Source organism: Magallana gigas, chromosome 9, assembly GCF_963853765.1.
Source record: "Magallana gigas chromosome 9, xbMagGiga1.1, whole genome shotgun sequence".
Classification (NCBI taxonomy): Eukaryota; Metazoa; Mollusca; class Bivalvia; order Ostreida; family Ostreidae; genus Magallana; species Magallana gigas.
Genome location: NC_088861.1, coordinates 32113062 through 32131307, shown reverse-complemented (window position 1 = coordinate 32131307; position 18246 = coordinate 32113062). Strand labels below are relative to the sequence as shown.

General features: G+C 31.2%; 1 protein-coding gene across 1 annotated transcript; it reads right to left on the bottom strand.

Annotated features, from left to right (window-relative positions):
- Nucleotides 1–206: 206 nt before the first annotated feature.
- Nucleotides 207–12581, bottom strand: LOC136271790 (uncharacterized). Its single transcript, XM_066072297.1, has 4 exons — nucleotides 12357–12581; nucleotides 3935–4054; nucleotides 3501–3591; nucleotides 207–1222 (listed from the first exon to the last, which is right to left on the bottom strand). The coding sequence occupies exons 1-4, from the start codon at nucleotides 12448–12450 to the stop codon at nucleotides 1108–1110; spliced, it is 420 nt and encodes a 139-aa protein (XP_065928369.1). The 5' UTR covers nucleotides 12451–12581; the 3' UTR covers nucleotides 207–1107.
- Between the last annotated feature and the right edge of the window lie 5665 nt (nucleotides 12582–18246).

Sequence of the window (18246 nt, the reverse complement as noted above, 5' to 3'; positions counted from 1 at the left end):
ACATTAGCTAAACGAAACAGCCAAATCGTCCTTAATGGGATTATGAGTTTGACATTATCATGATTTATAGTAAATCGAGGACGGGGATTGGTTTACTGTCATCCTAAACGTGTACAAACTTGTGGAAAAGACAAAAGACGCTGTATACATTTAAAAAACTTTTGTGAACATAAGAAGTTTGTACAACATTAGGCTGGTAGTTAAAAAAAATGCATGTCATTGAACATTTCAAGGTTTTTCCCAAACTAAGTGACAGCTATTACCTGCTTTAACCATGTTGAACTTACGTATGGACTAAATTAGTTAAAATAATCACGCGGGATCTATCCAGAAAGTTGTTCGTCAAATGCGCTCACTGTGAATCACTGACACATCCATCGATTTTGAATGGTCCATAATGTTTGTTAGATGACTGGAAATTGCAACTCTTAAGCTTCATTCGATTTTTTTTCAGAAATAAACAGCGCAATAAAGTATAATTCACCAAACGCGCTAATTGACCCATCAACATTTATTCAAAGTTTAAATGTCTTAAAAAGTTTACCTTCGGATTTAAAAAGACACAATTCAAATACGTTCGGTACGATTTTTAGGGATTTAGATTATCTATAGGCCTTAAGTTGTTTAAAGTGTATGCTAATTTTGGTGAAGTTAAGCAAGCATTTAAATCAGAAGTATCCATCAGTGCTTATATATTACGGAAAAGAGGACGTTGGTGATATTATCTGCATAAAAACGGCACCAAAACGGGCCAATTCCCTATAGCTCAAATGTATTCATTCTTTGTTACAACGCAACCATGGGTGCATGATAAGCTTTCATTCTTCATCAGTTTGATATGTAAGTTTGTTCTAATTCAGAGGGTTTAAAATGAAAATATGTTTGGTGGGCGAAATAAAGATATTCTTTTCAAAAAACGGTTTTATTTTTATTTTTATCAATTTATTCAAATGGCCTTCTATCAATAAGTTATGAACATAAAAGCTTGTTAATACAAAAATCACACAGAGAGTTTTTCCTCAATGTTGAAAAATGAATTAGTATAATTTAAACATACAAATACTTATAAGACAAGTAACACCGTTTCAGTTCTTTGTTTAAAAATCATCATATCCATGGCATCAATACTAAACGTATTATCAGCAGAAATATTAAAGAACGCAATGTCCTTGTCAAAGCACTTGTCGCATCATGATCAGAGAATGTACCGTTTTGATTATACCTGAAAAATATAAAAAATGAAATAGTTTTCATATTATGTTCATTGATTGTCAGTGATTGATTGATTGATTGACTGAGAGAGAGATAATTAATCGTGCTCTCTCTCTCTCTCTCTATCTCTCTCTCTCTCTCTCTCTCTCTCTCTCTCTCTCTCTCTCTCTCTCTCTCTCTCTCTCTCTCTCTCTCTCTCTCTCTTTATCTCGCTCTCATGTTTACCTTATCTTTATTCACAGGTTATTACAAGTGAAAGGAGCATGGTCAAAACTTTAGTAAAAGAAAAATATTTTTTTTCGTTTTTAATGATAACAATGCTTCATTAAGGCATTTTTAATAATCAACCACAATCTTTATGTCAAGAGAGAAATCAGCTTGAAAAAGGACTTTTACCGGTATATTAAAGCAATGTAAACAAAAACAGGCCATAAAAACCTTGTTTATATGACAAAAAATACTAGTAGTGAACCCTTTATCTTGCTTATGACTCTACGACTGACACTCAAATTTTGGTTGATCATTAGAAATGCATTCCTAGGCAAATATAAACAATAGAAATAAAAAAATCAAATTTAACCAAATCGTGACCATGCCCCTTAAGGAAAACGTCTACATATTAAAGGGCTTCACTATGCAGACGTTTAACGCTCTTCATCTAGGTTTCGATCTAAGGGTGTTGTTTACTCAGGGTTTGAGTTCTCAAATTCAGATTGTTATAGTTCAATGTCATTTGTAAAATTTGTTTTAAACACAAAAAGTATTTATGAACTAAATTATTATTGATATAACATTCAATATTTCTACTATATTATGGAATTAGCGTCAAACAAACATGGACTTTTAGCCAAACATAGGAAATTCGGACTAAAATTTGCAGATTTTGATTTCCGCTAAAACATTTTGGCAGTACTCTAATATTAAGAGTTTATATTTTATATTTTAGTCTATATAATTTTGCATAATTTCTATTTGTTTCACCTCACTTATACATTAAAATAATCGTATGGCACGAATTGCAAAAATATTGAAAAATGCTTCAATACGATAAAATCCACCATATCTCAAAAGTTTGATCATTGACCTCATATAAATTTCATGCCAACAGAATAAGGTCAATGTAAGTAGTTTAATACTATAAATGGTTTTCTATTATCATTATTCATTTTTTTGTAAAATTAGATAAAAAATGGTTCGGAATTTGAAAACTGAGAGAGAAAATTTGGACTGTAAAATTTTAGAAAAATGTCGCTGACATTTTTATGCTTTGTATATATTTAGTGCCAGTACCATTCATAAACTGCGTTTTGTTTTTAAAATGTTTACATATTTGTAACATTTTCACAATTAAGAAAATTTCAATCCTAGTGTAAAATGTTATTGGATTTTCCTTGATGTTTTAAAATATATTCAATGGCCATCAACTCAAAAAGTAGGTCATTGACTTACTTCTTTGAAAGAAAATAGACCACTATTATTAAAGGTCTATAACATGCAATAGATGGTTTTTCATTATTATCAGTGGATTTTTTTTAAAAATCTGAGTAAACGTCATCCTTAAGATGGTCATTTTCTTTTTCATTGTGCATGTTTTTGCGAAATTTGGTAAAATACACTGTGTGTATACCTTTTAAGAAATGATTTCTATATCTTTCATGAAAGTGAACAGAATAACAAAGTACAGGTAAAAATATACATGTTTAGAGTTTTATTTGTTCATTTTAAATTATTTTAAAACAGTTTCAATGTTGTTCAGAAGGTGAGCGTTGCAATTGTGCTTTTATGACAGATAAAATAAAACTTTGTTGAAGTACGTTAAAGGAAATGACGTTTCACAAAAAGTAAACAAGTTTACCTTGGGAATTTTTGTTTATACAGTTAGGCCTTCCTTGTTTTTTTTCTTAATTCTTTTAATGAATCCTTTTTACCAATTACGTTAGTAATGTTCTAAATAAGCATCAGCATTTGATGTACATGTATGTTGAGATTTTGAAATGACATCAGTCAAAACCGAGTGGAAAAATTGAGTATTTCTTGCATTTCAGGTAGATAATGTATGGTATTGATAATAAATATTACAATTTGAGGAACATTATTATTTCCTTACTTTTTTATAACAATGTTTTATTATTTAAAGTGTGAAACATGAATTTTTCTGAAAATTTGCAATCATAATAGAGTGGGTTTCTGTTATCATAAAACATTGTTTAAACGTACTAAGTTTTGCTATTGTTATTAAGTAGTGAAACGTAATTTTGTATATCAGACTTAAAATAATTAAACCTTACACTTTGGTTTGATTGGTGAATGTACTGGAAGTATTTAGTGGAGTAGTTTCTTTTTCGTTTCTTGGCTTTTTAAGTTCATAACAGCCAGGATCTACAATGTAGAGAATTTTTTAATAATTATGTAAAAAGACATAATGCATATTGGAAACGAATTTACACTATCAATAAAAAATAATAATTGGATAACAAATGAAATACTACATTTAACATGCAATCAAACAATGTTTATAACAATAAAATGCTACCCCCCCCCAAAAAAAAAAACAACAAAAAAAACAAGCAAACAAAAAGCATAAAAAAAAACAAAAAAAAAAAAAAAATACAAAAAAACAAAAAAAAACAAAAACAAAAACAAAAAACAAAAACAAAAAACAAAAACATAACAAATAAAAAAACAAAAAATAAATAACAAGGGAAAAAAATCTAAAACTTACATTTGTATGCCATTGTTGAATTGTAAGGAATGGGACAAGGGTTATCGGGAAATTTTGAGCAGTTTTTGTTGTAGTTCGGTATTATCCGGAAAGCACTTAAACTGAATTCGGTACAGGAACCTGTAATCCATTGTTAAATGCAAAATAGTAATTAAATGTTATGTTATTCCATGTGGTGGAAATACAATTTCAAACATGCATGAAAAAGAAAGCATTGATGTGCATGTTCATGTTGTACATGTATACTCTACTCAACTATTACGGTTGCATGGTACACTTGCATCTTGTGACGTGCTTTCTATCGAGGTAAACAACAAAATCAAGCATTATTTTATATTCTACTACAGTTATTGCCGAGATCAAAGAGATGCCGCAGACATTATTCTCCAATATACCACGAACGTCATCAGTAAATTATCAGATCAGAAATACCTATTTGTCTCGCACTGACCATGAAAGTACAACTTCAAACCGTGTTTTTTTTAACTATGTCAATTTCACGTGTTAGTTCCAGTCAGAACGATGTGTATCGCCTCAAATGTTTATTTTTAAGAGATCAATGCGGCTGTTCCTAGCACCTCCCTAGCACATTTTCACTGCGTGTTTTTACATAAAATATATAACGTGTAGTAGTAATAATCGTATTACATTGCCCTTAAGATATTAGTAACATGATTTAAAGATATTTTATAAATAAGTAAAAGAGTATTAAAAATCCAAATAAAACTTCTGTCGTCTGCATGTGATTCTTTGATCTATACACATGTAAACATTACTAACAAAACCATTGGGGTTACACGGAACAGCCGTCAAAATGACCTAGATCGTCTCTTTATAGGGGAAACGATATGTAGAAATACTGGGCTGTTAGTAGAATAGGAATAAAGTTCTTGTTATCGTGAATGTTGCAGGATAACCTCCTCGGTCTCAAATTGTTGTTTGAAATATAAAAGCCTCGGCTAACGCCTCGGCTTTTATATTTCAAAACAACATTTCTCGATCTCGGAGGTTATTCTGCAACATTCACGAAAACTCGTACTTTATTTCTTAAATAGTGTTTTCTTTCCCAATGCTGTATTATGAAACCTTTTATTTATTTTATAATTCTAAACTAGTGAAAGTATTTTGATTAAAATGTATTTTTATCAACATTCGTGTCGAAAAGTGTCCTATACTACCTTCAATCAAAAGCATAACAAAAATGAAGTCACAATTTTTTATTTCAGAAAAGACGTCGACAACAATTTCAACATTTGTAATACATGTAGAACAATTTTGAAATTACACTGACTGGACTCCTTGCATGTATGCAAAGTCTGGCATTGTTCCATTGAGCAAACATAATTTCATTCAGTTTAACATGTAATCATCTCATATCCATTTAGGTCATAATTACAACAAGCAATTAACTATTTCTTTTCTTCTAGTTTGTTCACGGTAGTTGTTAATAACCCACATGTAATTTTGTAATACATGTAACATGTAATATTCAAATTATTTATTGAATATATGTTCTATTTGATTATTATTTAAAATAACAATGATACATGTTAACAGATGAAATCAGGTTCCGATTAACGTGTAAATCATTTAAATTCCTTAGAAAAAATAACAAAATTTATAAAATGTATCTTCCAAGCGGTATTCTTGTGCAAATAGTATAGCATCACATTTCATGTTTATTAGTTTAAAAACTATGAACATACACGGAGAAAGGTTGTATAACATTTTTGCAGGATGAAAACAAAAATCAATATTTATTTTCAGGGTATATTCCCCACATTTTTGCATTGGAAATCTGACGTTCAATTTGCTTTGGATTTCACATAGCTAATTCATGCGTCTTGAGCCTAAATATAATCGTCATCATGCATTTTGAGTATATCTATTATTGTATGATTAAACAAAATGTTTAAACTGTAAAAATAATTGTTAAATCATATATATTCATCAATAAAACAAAATATTTTGGGCAAAGTGTCTGGCACTATATAAATGTCTATATTTTTAGTCGAGGAAGCGAAGTAAATATTTTAATATGGTTGTTCAATGTATGTTACATATCCCAGATTAAGAGCGTATATAATGGCTTTAAAGCGCCGATACACAAATATTTCATACAAATAGACATCAATATATATGAATAGAAATATAAGTAAATGCTTATTTTTGGATGTCGTTGGTCAAAAAACACACCAAGCAGTGTAGACAAATTACATGTATCAAACCGGGCTAACGCGCGATATTCTAATTGTCTGCACTACTTGGTGTGTTATAGGACCGCCGACATCCAAAAATAAGCATTTAATGCTTAATTGAACACATCGGCTGTTGGCTGAATAGTTATAATATACTTTGAAACACGTGTTTAAACGGACATAAACACATTTTGTGTATAAAATATGTTATGTATAAAATAGTTAATTCATGCATTTTGAATGAACAACAACACTAAATCAAAATGTTCATAAAGAATGTTATCAACAAGAAAGCTTCATTTGATTGATACTTATATCCTATACCAAACATAACTGGTGTTAGCTTCTGATTCATGACATCCGGAAGTGACTGGTAATACATTAAGTGGTGTCATAAGACAAAATAAAAAAAAATAGTATAACGCAGTTCTGTTTTATGACATAATATGTTTTAAATGTATACAGCCAACTAAAAAGTGCAATTTAGTATTTCTTTGCAACAAAAATGTGAAAAGTGATTCTAAATTTACCAATTTTAAGTTCTTTACGCACGCAAACGTTGTATTTGTCCATGCATTGTATTATAATTTTATTCGGTACACATTTTTTGCTTGTATTTAATTATATTCTGTACATAGTTTTTACAAAATGCTTATTTCTCTATAATGCAATCTTATTACAGGGCTATGTCAGAAGAATTAATGAAGATTACTGAACACTATGCTAGAACATGCAAAAATGCAACGATAGTTTTTATGTTTTCTCATGCTGCAAAACCCCACCGCAGCTCAGTTTTTGCTGTTTGATAAATGAACTCAACATTTGTGCATGATGAAATATGTCATTTATTAAAAATGACGAAAGTAAAGAAAAATATAAAACAACATAGTAGGGGATCAGACCCAAAGCTGTTCACACAAAATGTTAAATAACTTATCAATATGCTGATCCCTTTAAAATACAGAAAAACAATATTTTGTTCAAAATTATATACAATATATACAAAACCAGCAAAAAGATGGCACCTCAATATGGCCAACGACCACTACAAGGCCTGGGAAAGAAATGCAACTTATCTAATCAAACATAAACATGAAAAATACAATAAATAAGCAAATAAAATTATAGCATTCAACACATAAATACAATTATTAACATAATTGTTGTTTTGAGAAGAAGATTTTTAAAGATTTTCTCAATATTTCTCTATATATTCCTTTGTAAAACTTGATTCCACTTTACTTTATATTATCGTTACCCCAGAATTGCTTAAAAGCGTCTACCCCACTTGTGTTTGGATACCACCATCTAGAGTTAAATTTGGTACATTTACTATTATAATCTGTAGCAAACCTATCACAAGTGTGTATGCCCCAACATTCATCAATAATTTGAAAAACACTGTTTTTTATTCCCCAGTCGTCACCGAAAAAACACCTGCTAAGTGAATCGGCTTAAATGTTTTATGCCCTTGGTAACCACTGAATGTCAAAAATGATATGTAAATTCTGTAATTTCTCAAAAATTGTTACAGCAATTTCATGTAAATACGACTTTCTGTTACCGACTTCCAAAATTCTGCAAACATTTTGCTGTCGGTATACCATGTTACTTCTTTACCCCAAATACTTTCTCCTATAGTATTCAAACTCCTGTTAATTGCCTCTAGTTCCCTCCAGGTAGAACTTTTCATGGATTCCTCTCCAGTCCAGTGGCCTACTACCTCTGAGATCTCAGAATTTTCTACATAAGCTCCAAAACCTGAGTCGGAAGCATCGCTAAAAAATTTTAGTTCTGAAAGTTCTTTGGAAGTCTTTTTTTCTTTGCCATTTATAGATCTTAAATTAATCTTCCAAAATTCTAATTCTTCTAAAGTTTGCAAACTTAATTTAGCGTAAGAATTACAACTGAATCTTGACAATATATCTTGATAAAGATACCTAGTTTTGAAACTGACCGCATTTCCTATAGCGTTTTCCATAGATATGATTTGACCTACTATGCTAGCAATATATTTCACACGAAAATGTGAGCACCCTGATTGACTTTTCAAGTACACTTCTTCAATGCAACTGAGTAGCTTCCTAACTCTCTCTTGGGTTACTTTTAAAATACCGTTACTCATATCCCATTCGAAACCTAACCACACAATATTTTGTTGTGGGAACCAAACACTTTTAGACTCTACTATAATGAAACTCAACTCTGTCAAGTCGCGTTTGATAACCTCACTGAGTGTAGACGCTTGATCAAAATCTTCAGCCCCTGCTAAACCATCGTCTAAGTACATAATGACCCGAAAACTCAAAGATCTTCAATACTGAACCACCTTTCTCATACGTTTTGTAAAAATAAATGCTGCAGAAGAAATGCCAAAAGGTAATACGTTGAACACAAAGTATTTTATATCCCCTTTCATCTCCTATCGAAAACCTAAATATTGTTTATGGTGTTAAAAAATTTCAATGTGGTGATATGCTGATTTTAAATCAAAACTTATCAAAAATCGCCCTTCTGAAAAATTTCTCTAGCAGTTTTGATATCTTCCATTCTGAAAACAAAATCGTGAATACAACTATTGATATGCCTGCAATCTAACACCAACCGAGGTTTACCTGTTTTATTGAAAGCGAGTGTCAAATGATTGACAACAAAAGGAACATTCTTGACCTCTGTTACGCAACCTTTATCAATGAGTTTTTGAATCTCAGAACAAACTACTTTGACATTATCCCTAGCAGATTTATTGTTGTCTAAACACACACTTTTTGGAATAGTCTTAAACGGAATTTTTTATCCATTTTCAATAACTTCCAAAATATACGTATCTGCTTGTATATCTACCCAGTTAGCCAAATGACCTTTCAAACGTCCAACTGGACTGACATTTTCATCTTTTGTGGCCACAAAACAGCGGACATTTTTTTTTACTCTCTGAAAAATGCTCACTCATGCATGCATGTAAATCTTTGCTCTGACCAATACACATACTTTGAACATTACTATCTAAAGTACTTAACTTAGAAGATTCGTTTTTCGTCCTCCTCGTCTGACGCTAATTCTTGCTGTGTATATTCTTGCACTGTTCGCCAACCTGTTTTGGAAGAGTCTGCTAATTTAATTAACTTTTGTCTCTGATGAATAAGCTCTATACCTGATGAAATGCTGTTAAAGGCCATTTCTGGTTCCCCTTCGCTTAAGCTGGTGTTGGCTTCTATCAATTTTTCTCTTACGCTGTTGTTGAATTTTTACTGGGCTTCGTTTCCCTTCCTCTTGAAAACAAAATGTCTTGTCGTTTGCTGCATGAATCCTGGACAATTGCTGTTCGTGTTGCTAATTTGGTTGTTTGGATATCTTTTGCTCGAATGAAGACAGTTTGGAGTCAATTATTTCTGAAACTCTTTGTAAGAATTCGTCATTTGGTGCCGCCATGCTGCCCGCGAAAAAAGAATGTAAACTTCGTGCGCTGAGTGAAACTGGCTAGAATGACCTTTACTATTAACTCTGACCTTTTATACTGGCATTCCTATGGCCCCGCACTGTATTCCTAAGCAAATCTTTTCGAACACGTTATTATCATACAACATTTTCCCGCTATTCTACGAAACGCGGGAAAACTATAGAATATTCTGTCCAAAAAAAGTATAGACTTATAGGTAAGGAAGACGGATCCAAGTCACTCCACAACGGTGATTTTTGTGAAAATTTAGAGTTAGATTTACAATATATATATATATATATATATATATATATATATATATATATATATATATATATATATATATATATATATATATATATATATATATAGACATAAATAAAAAAAACATAAAACAGATTTTTTATAGGGACCCTTTCAAAAAGAAATTTGTTTAATTCCCATTTTTAAAACTAAACTAAGCGTTCTTAAGGGAGAGAAAAAATAATTCTAAAAAAAATAAATATCTGCAGTGGATATTCTATCCAAATTGAAATAAGACTTATGTGATGGTTTTGAATATATGTTATATCATTTAAAGAAAGACTATGTCATCGGCTTCGTTTTTACAGAGGCACGTGCCAAAGAGCAGTGTGTCAATATTTATCTTCAATTTCTCACAAAAAGTACTGCGCAAAATATAAGAAAAAGAGTATATACATCATTTTGAGGTTGATTTAGGAAATAAAACACTATTAGAGAGTTGTGAGTAAATTTTAATGATTAGATTTTTCAACACTTAAGCACAAGGACGGTATTTACTCTTTTTTCAATACAAGTATTGAGTCGGATTGTAATGTGAATACTTTGGTCACTGGCTTAATGAAACTCTGTTAATTAATATATGCAATTAAGTATCAATAACTTGGGCTAATATTAAACTCATTTCTAGTAGTTTGACATCCCCTAAAGAAAATTATGCATACGGTGACATTTTTTAAAGCGTATTTTAGCATGTTTAACTAAAACAAGGTCAGCCACTATTAGCACTACATGCAGTGTGTATTGATGACGTACATTCATTTTAATCATATCTTTTACAACATACACAATAGCATAGCATAGTATTGAACTATCATAGTATACCATTAGAATCTCATAACATACCCTAGCATACAATCTTATAGATTCTCATTCGTCATGTCGTACCATTGCATACAATAGCATAGCATACTGCATGATTTAATTTCAGTTTTAATGCTTTTATTCTAAAAGAATAAATGTTAACATTGCAGATTAGTGGTAAACTTGAGCTTCTTAACATCTGACTTCCAAATGTTTGGAACTATCTTGTGAATGGGGGCGTTTTTGTTTAAATATCACAGCATACCATAGCAGAGCATACTATATCATTGACCCCTTCATTTCAATTTCTCATTCTGTGCAAACAAATCTCCTAGCATTTCATTGAAACCCATAGCCTATCATTAAAATTGCATACCATATTATAACATAAAACTGTAAAAAAAAAAATGCATGAAATGACTGTAGAATAGCTATATAATGCGTCATAAGTGAATTGAGTTTTAGTGATTGTGACGTTATATTGAGAATTCCCTAGTCCGTAACAATTGCTCCTTTGAGGTGTCAGCTTTATCTGCTCAAAGAAAATTGAGTCCGACGTCCTTAAAGTAGATCCAGTGTTCTGTGATGTTATACTTTATTGTAAAACTTTGAATTCTTTAAAATGTGTGCAAGATAGTTGTTTTTTATTTTATGTGAATATAACCACATGAATGTAATTAGAAATACTGTTAAGTTCAAGATATTTTGCAGCTTAATTTTATCCTAAATTTCGAATTTTTTTATGCATTTTACATATGCTAAGGGGAAATAACTCTTTTTCTGACTTTCTCGCAGTTGTATGTCTAAATGCTATAATTATTCTAATCCCAACAACCAATTTCAACATGTGTTTGTAGTTTTAGTTTGTTAACATAGTTGACAATAAAATTAAAAAAGATAAACACGTTTCTGCCTACAAAGATTGTACGTCTAACAAAAAAATATGGTTTCCTGATGCTATAATATGCTCTAGTTCGTGTGTATCTGGCATCTCAAAAGGTGTGATGACATGTATTTTTTTCTATTAATTAATGAAATTTAAGTCTATTAAGTTGAAATCAATTCTGTTTTTCAACTTTTATCAGATAATTTTACGAGTATTGAGTTACCTTAGGTCTTGATTTGTTTAGCTTGTTTTAGGTAAACAACATGCCATACCAGTATTTTAGAAATGAAAAAACAGAAAAAAACATTTTAATAAAACAGTTGCTGAGTAACTCTCTTGAATATCGACATTAATTTGGGTCATTTCTTTGATCACGCAGGTCTGATATAGAGATACATTTTTTTTAAGCAAAAATCATATTAGATCGTTACCTACTGATTATTTCTTTACTGATAAGCTTGAAAACTCCATTTTTTATCGCATGGCATTGATTTTGGCTCAACATCTATAAATAAGATATTGCTTTAAGGCAAAGTTTTTAATTCGTTTGTTCAAATTGGTCAATTTGCTTAGACGAGAAGTTCAAAATTTTAAGAGAAAAGAACAGTCGATGAATGGCATATGAGCTTCAAAATGATAATTAGACCATAGTGATATTGTTTGTGTAACATGATTACACTATACGATAATCACGTTATGTAGATTTCTGAAAAGAGTTTTCAATAACAATTGTTATTCCTTTCAAACTATTGAAGTTAAAGGAAAATTAATGTATTTTTTAAGCATACTACTTACCTAGATGGATAATATTCCGTTCCGCACACACTTCAACTAATTCGTTAATATTTGTATCAATTAGACAGTGGTACAGGTATGTTCCGTTGCACATGTTGGCATATGCTGAACAATGTTTCTTGTCTGCTGATTTCAGCCATTCTATTTCGGTAGTTGGACAGCTCTCGACAATTTGAAATGTTTCGTTTAGTTTCGAGCAATGTTCAATGCTGGTCCCCACTGACTATAAAAATATACAATAGAAATTAAATCAAAAATTAAATTGAGTATAAATCTCATAATACTCAACACTAAACCCCTTAAAACCATAAAGCTATAAAGACTGGATTGTCATCTAAACATTCAAATTGATTAACGTTAAAAAATGTAATATAGCATAGTCAAATATAACTTTTGGAGAAAGGTTAGACTTTAATCTTGCGTGTTGAATATTCAATAGCTCGTTTTCTCTTAATCTAAAAAGTCTAGTTTACCAAGTAACAGGAAAACTTAAAGACGAAACAAGATTTGGACTAAACAACTCGATGAGGTAATGATATTATTGAGTCCTAACAGGCACATGAGTACCAAAGCTCATACAAAAGGAATGTTTGTATGAGTTTATGTATGTATGTATGTATGTATGCTTCTATGCGTTTCTTGAACTGCAGTATAAACCTTAGTATCAAAGACCAAAAAAAAGCCTAAAATTTTGTAATGACCTGCGCCCTTACCTAAAGTTCTTAACAACTAATATTAGACTGCAATGTATAATTTTGGTGAAAGGTTCAAGATACGGAGGGTGAATGAATAGATATTGAGAAGTTACAATACTCTAACTTTATGATTGAATCACTTTCTGCTTTATTATTTTTATTATTTCAAGAAAGAATACCTTAAGAAGTGCTTTATTTCCTGCTATTTCTAAAAATAAATTTGTTTACAGAAAAATGCTTAGAAAACATGTTTTAGCTAATCCCCATCTCACCTCCAAGAGCCAGACATAGGTTTTTCCAAAGGGCATTTAAACGAAAAAAAAGGTAAAATGCATTATTTCCTCTCTTATTTTGCATTCATTCTTATGTGAGCATATCTAAAGAACAGGCTTTAGCCCTTATTCAACATATTGTAAAAAAGAAATGGGTAATTAATGACTAATTATCGATGATTTTTTTACACCATGTAACTTAGATTTTCGTCCTTTCAATGCCTAAAAATGAATAAAGTTGATAGTCCTTGGTATTATAAATGTTACGAAAGAATTAAGCAGATCAAACACGACTCATTTACGTATTAAGAGACTGTATTTATCGCTAATTTATCCCCTGTTTAGAGAATTCGTAGCGGTCACAAATGCAATCCGTTGATGATAAAACATACAAGTAATGTTTTTGTATCAATGAAAATTAATGTCTAACAAAGCCACGTCGAACATGTTTACTGAAATCAATGTTACCTGGCACGCGAGGTACAGACAAGTAACATTATACAATTTTGAGCGAGTCCACTCCAGGTGGAAAACATCAGTTTATAACAGGGAAGGCCCAACTGACTTTGCCGTTTTAAGATGTATATGAGCGCAGTGAAACACTTTTACTCCCCCTTTGGAAATACTTTAAAGAGTGAACAAACCTTTATTAGAGATAGTATAGGTAGTATACATTATGGGTAATAAACATGATAACAAAATTGACCTTTTGAACTTTTAAATTGTATATTATCCACTATGTTGCTTATTACCTTTTCCGCTAAATCGAACTATGAGGTCATTATAGACATTGCCGTTCAACGTTCAAATTTATATATATACATATATCATACCTACCCTTCTTAATTTGTAATTAATTTTTTAAGAGCGTTTATTTATACAAGTAATATTCCACAGTTACTTCAAGACGTGTTGATAACAATATAGGTTTTAGAATTTTGTTCACTTGATTCGGAGGTTTAAGTGAGATTCTCTGATCACATGTTGTCAGTCGTCTGTCTGTCCGCCTCTACGTCAGTTCGTTTGTATGTATCCGTCTATATGTAAACATTACACATTTTTTACTTCTTTCGAACAAATGGGCCAACCTTAAACAAATTTGGTACGACTAATCTTACGGGAGGGAATCCTAAGTTATGAAAAAGGCGAAAAACTGTTTAAAACAATGGGGTGTGTGTCTTTTTTTTCTCAAGAATCTCTGCACCAGAAATGGAAATATTTGCATTAAAGATTCTGTGCATAGTGAACGTTCTAATCCGTTTATATTAATACTGGAACCTCGGGATGAGTTCAAAGTTTAACATAGAAATATATAAAAGAACATTCCCATATTCTTCTTCTCAAGAGCTGCTTAAATTTGTGAGGATGCAAGCATCCTAAAACAGTGTAGATTCTAGGTTGGTAATACTAAACCCCGGACTACTTTCTCAAAAACATCAGTGCTATATTTGAGTATCCTCAAATTGTATGATTTTCAGTTGTTGATACAGGACCCTGGATCAATATAGGCCCAGAGAAGGGTTCAAACTTTAACGTAGAAATACATTACGGGAAATATTTAAAGCTCTTGTTCTCCTGTTGTCAAAAACTATGATTCTGCAGTTTATGAGATTATTAAAAAGCATCCTAAGATAGTGTAGATTCTAGATTGTTATAATTGTGACCAAGAACCAATAGTTGGGTCCCATGAGAGATTTAAATTAAAAATCTAAATACACATGGAAAATGATTTAAATACTCTATTCAACAACTACAATTTTCTAATTCGTGCAGAAAAAAATGTTAAACGGGATCCCCGAACCAATATTAAGGCCCCATAAAGGGTTTTACATAGAAATATATAGGGAAAATATTTAAAGACCTTCTTGTCAAAAACAACAAGACTGCAGTGTTGATTATTCTGCAAGAATCTTAAGATAGTGTATCTTTTACATCAGGCCTGAGGCGATATACATTGTAAAATAATGCATTACATTACCATTACTTAATGAATTTGGGCATTAACTATTACTTCATTTTCTTGAAGTAATGCATTACATTATCATTACATGAGTTAAGTAATGCTTTACCATTACTTTATGAAAAGTGAATATTAATACGTTTTTAAAAAGTGAAGCTTTAAAGCTGAATAAGGAGTTTTTGCAAATATTTCAAGTATAAAAACACACTTTACCATCTTAACATCTACAATTTCACGTTATCTGTAAGGTTCAAATTTAAAGAATCATACAAGATTGTGGTTGCACTTGATGATCATCAACGTTTTCATCTTTTAACTGCTTAATCTTGGGATTAAAAGTCTTCCCAGTGATACATTTTAATAAAATGTACTACAAATTGGAAGCTGGGACTGAAAGACTCAATTGGCCGTCCTTATCTTAATCCAAACATTAAATGTTTAGGGAATAGACAAAGAGAGAGAGAGAGAGAGAGAGAGAGAGAGAGAGAGAGAGAGAGAGAGAGAATCTTCATATGGGTCATGATAGAAAGTGATTTTCTAGCTTCCAGAGATAATGATTGGGCAGTGCATTCAATTTTTGCTTTTTACTGTGCATGCATGTCCTCTATTCTGTTGAAACAGAAAAGGGTTTGGGGTATTCAGCACTTCTTTAAACCAAAACAAAAAAATGGTTTAATACTTAGATTATCCTGAGTGCATTGATGTTGTTGACATGTTCTTCAAAGTATAGAATTTATTAAATTTTTCAAATGATTTTAAACTCTTAATAACAACACACTTAACAAAGGCATGTGTTGATAACGAACAGTGTTCAAATTCAAAAGTCCCCAAAGGAAAATTACAAAACATGAGCAGAGCGAGTATTGACTCCTTGGAAAATTGAGGTTATATAATTGTCTTCTTTTTCCTAGTAATATTGAAAATTTTAAAATGGATTTTTTATTTAATTTTATATTGAATGCAATTTCTATTTCTATTTCAGGAATTCTTTCTTTTTCAAATTGATTTTTTTATTAATTACAATTTCATTTATTCAATTCGATCATCACTTATCTGAAAATGAAGATGCAAAAATCAGCATAGTAATGTACAATAATGCCTTGTGGTGCCAGTATAACACTAGATTTTGGAAAGTAAAATATTACATTACCATTAATTGTACTTGCTATTTGTGGCATTACACATTGCTCTGAAAACATGCAATGCATTGCAATTCGTTCCCTTCAAACTTAGCGTTACCACTAGCCTGTTCTACATTGTTAAATCCTTGACCCCTGACCAATCCATGGTCCCAAGATGGGCTCAAACTTCAAAACAGAAATACATAGGGAAAACGTTTTGAAATCTTCCTTTAGATAAATACAATGATACTTTAATTGTTTTACTATATAAACATCCTCATATCTCCATATCCTCAAATCTTTCGATAACTTCAACAGCAACAAAAATCCCCCCAAAACACCACACACACAAACATAACAAAAAAGGTCTATATAGAACATAAAATTACGTTTCTTTCGATTTGTGGTGTTGTTTTCCATTCCATTATGCTTAAGGATGAACCACAAATGATACTTAAGTAAAAAACACACACACACACACGCACGCACGCACGCACGCACGCACGCACGCACGCACGCACGCACGCACGCACGCACGCACGCACGCACGCACACACACACACACACACACACACACATATACACACACACACACACACACACACACATATATATATATATATATATATATATATATATATATATATATATATATATATATATATATATATATATATATATATATATAGTTAAGGAATGAATGGAAAACGTAGCTAATCAGATAAAAACCTTTAGGTAATCATATATTTTTTCAAATTATGCTTTATCAGTTTTTAAAACTCTACCATGTTTTATTTATCAAATACTGAATAGTGATAACACCAAAACATTTTAAGTCCTTACATATGTACCTACTCATATTGACTATTCTGCTGCCATAAAACCTATATGAGGTCAATTGTAATAACAATGAGATTTATGGTTTCATATAATTTTTAAGCATGTTTAACATTATTTGTGGAAATTAAATATAACCAGCGAAAAACTATGCAATATTATGTTGACTAGCAAACACTGAGTATTATTATACAATTGTTGTGCTGGAAATTAGTTTGTTAAATATTTACCAACATAAATCCAGAGTAAACAACATCAGATTCATTAAGTGAAATATTCATTATCATATTGTGCTTTTGTTAAAAAACTTTTAGGTTATCTGAGTCAACCAGGTAACCTATTGCAATTGTTCTTTGTCTGTTGTCGAGCGTTAACACTTTACAATTTTTAAATTTTTCCTAAAAACTACAAGGCGAATTGTTACTATTGTTACTATAGTGGTATTTGTTACATTTCTTTGGTAAGAAGAATACAGATTGTGAAACCCATAGCTCTACTGCCCTAAGGGCGCCACAGCCGGGGGTCAAATATGAAAAAAAAATTCAAATATCTTTCTTTCTATAACTATGTACACACCTATTAGGAAAAAAAAACTCAGTTCATGGTTAAAATGTTCATGAAGCCTCCTACAGACATTGTGAAATTCATGGCTCTTTGGTCAGGGGTTCAGGCTCTAGTTTAGGGCCAATATGGCCATATAGTGAAAAAAAACCCCATTAAATCTTAGAAAAAAAACTCTTCTTCTGTTCTCCCATACATATTTGTTAAAAACTAAATGCATGGTTATGATTTCCATGAAATTTTCTATCTAAATTATGAAAATCATGACCCCTGGGACAAGGGTTTACGCGAGAGGGCCGGAACAATAAAGCCATCAAATGAAAATGTATTAAATCCTAGGAAATCTTCTTCTTTACTCCCACATATGTGGGAAAAAAACTAGATGCATGGTAATGATGTTCACAAACTCCTCTATCAACATTGTGAAATCCATGGCCCCTTGGT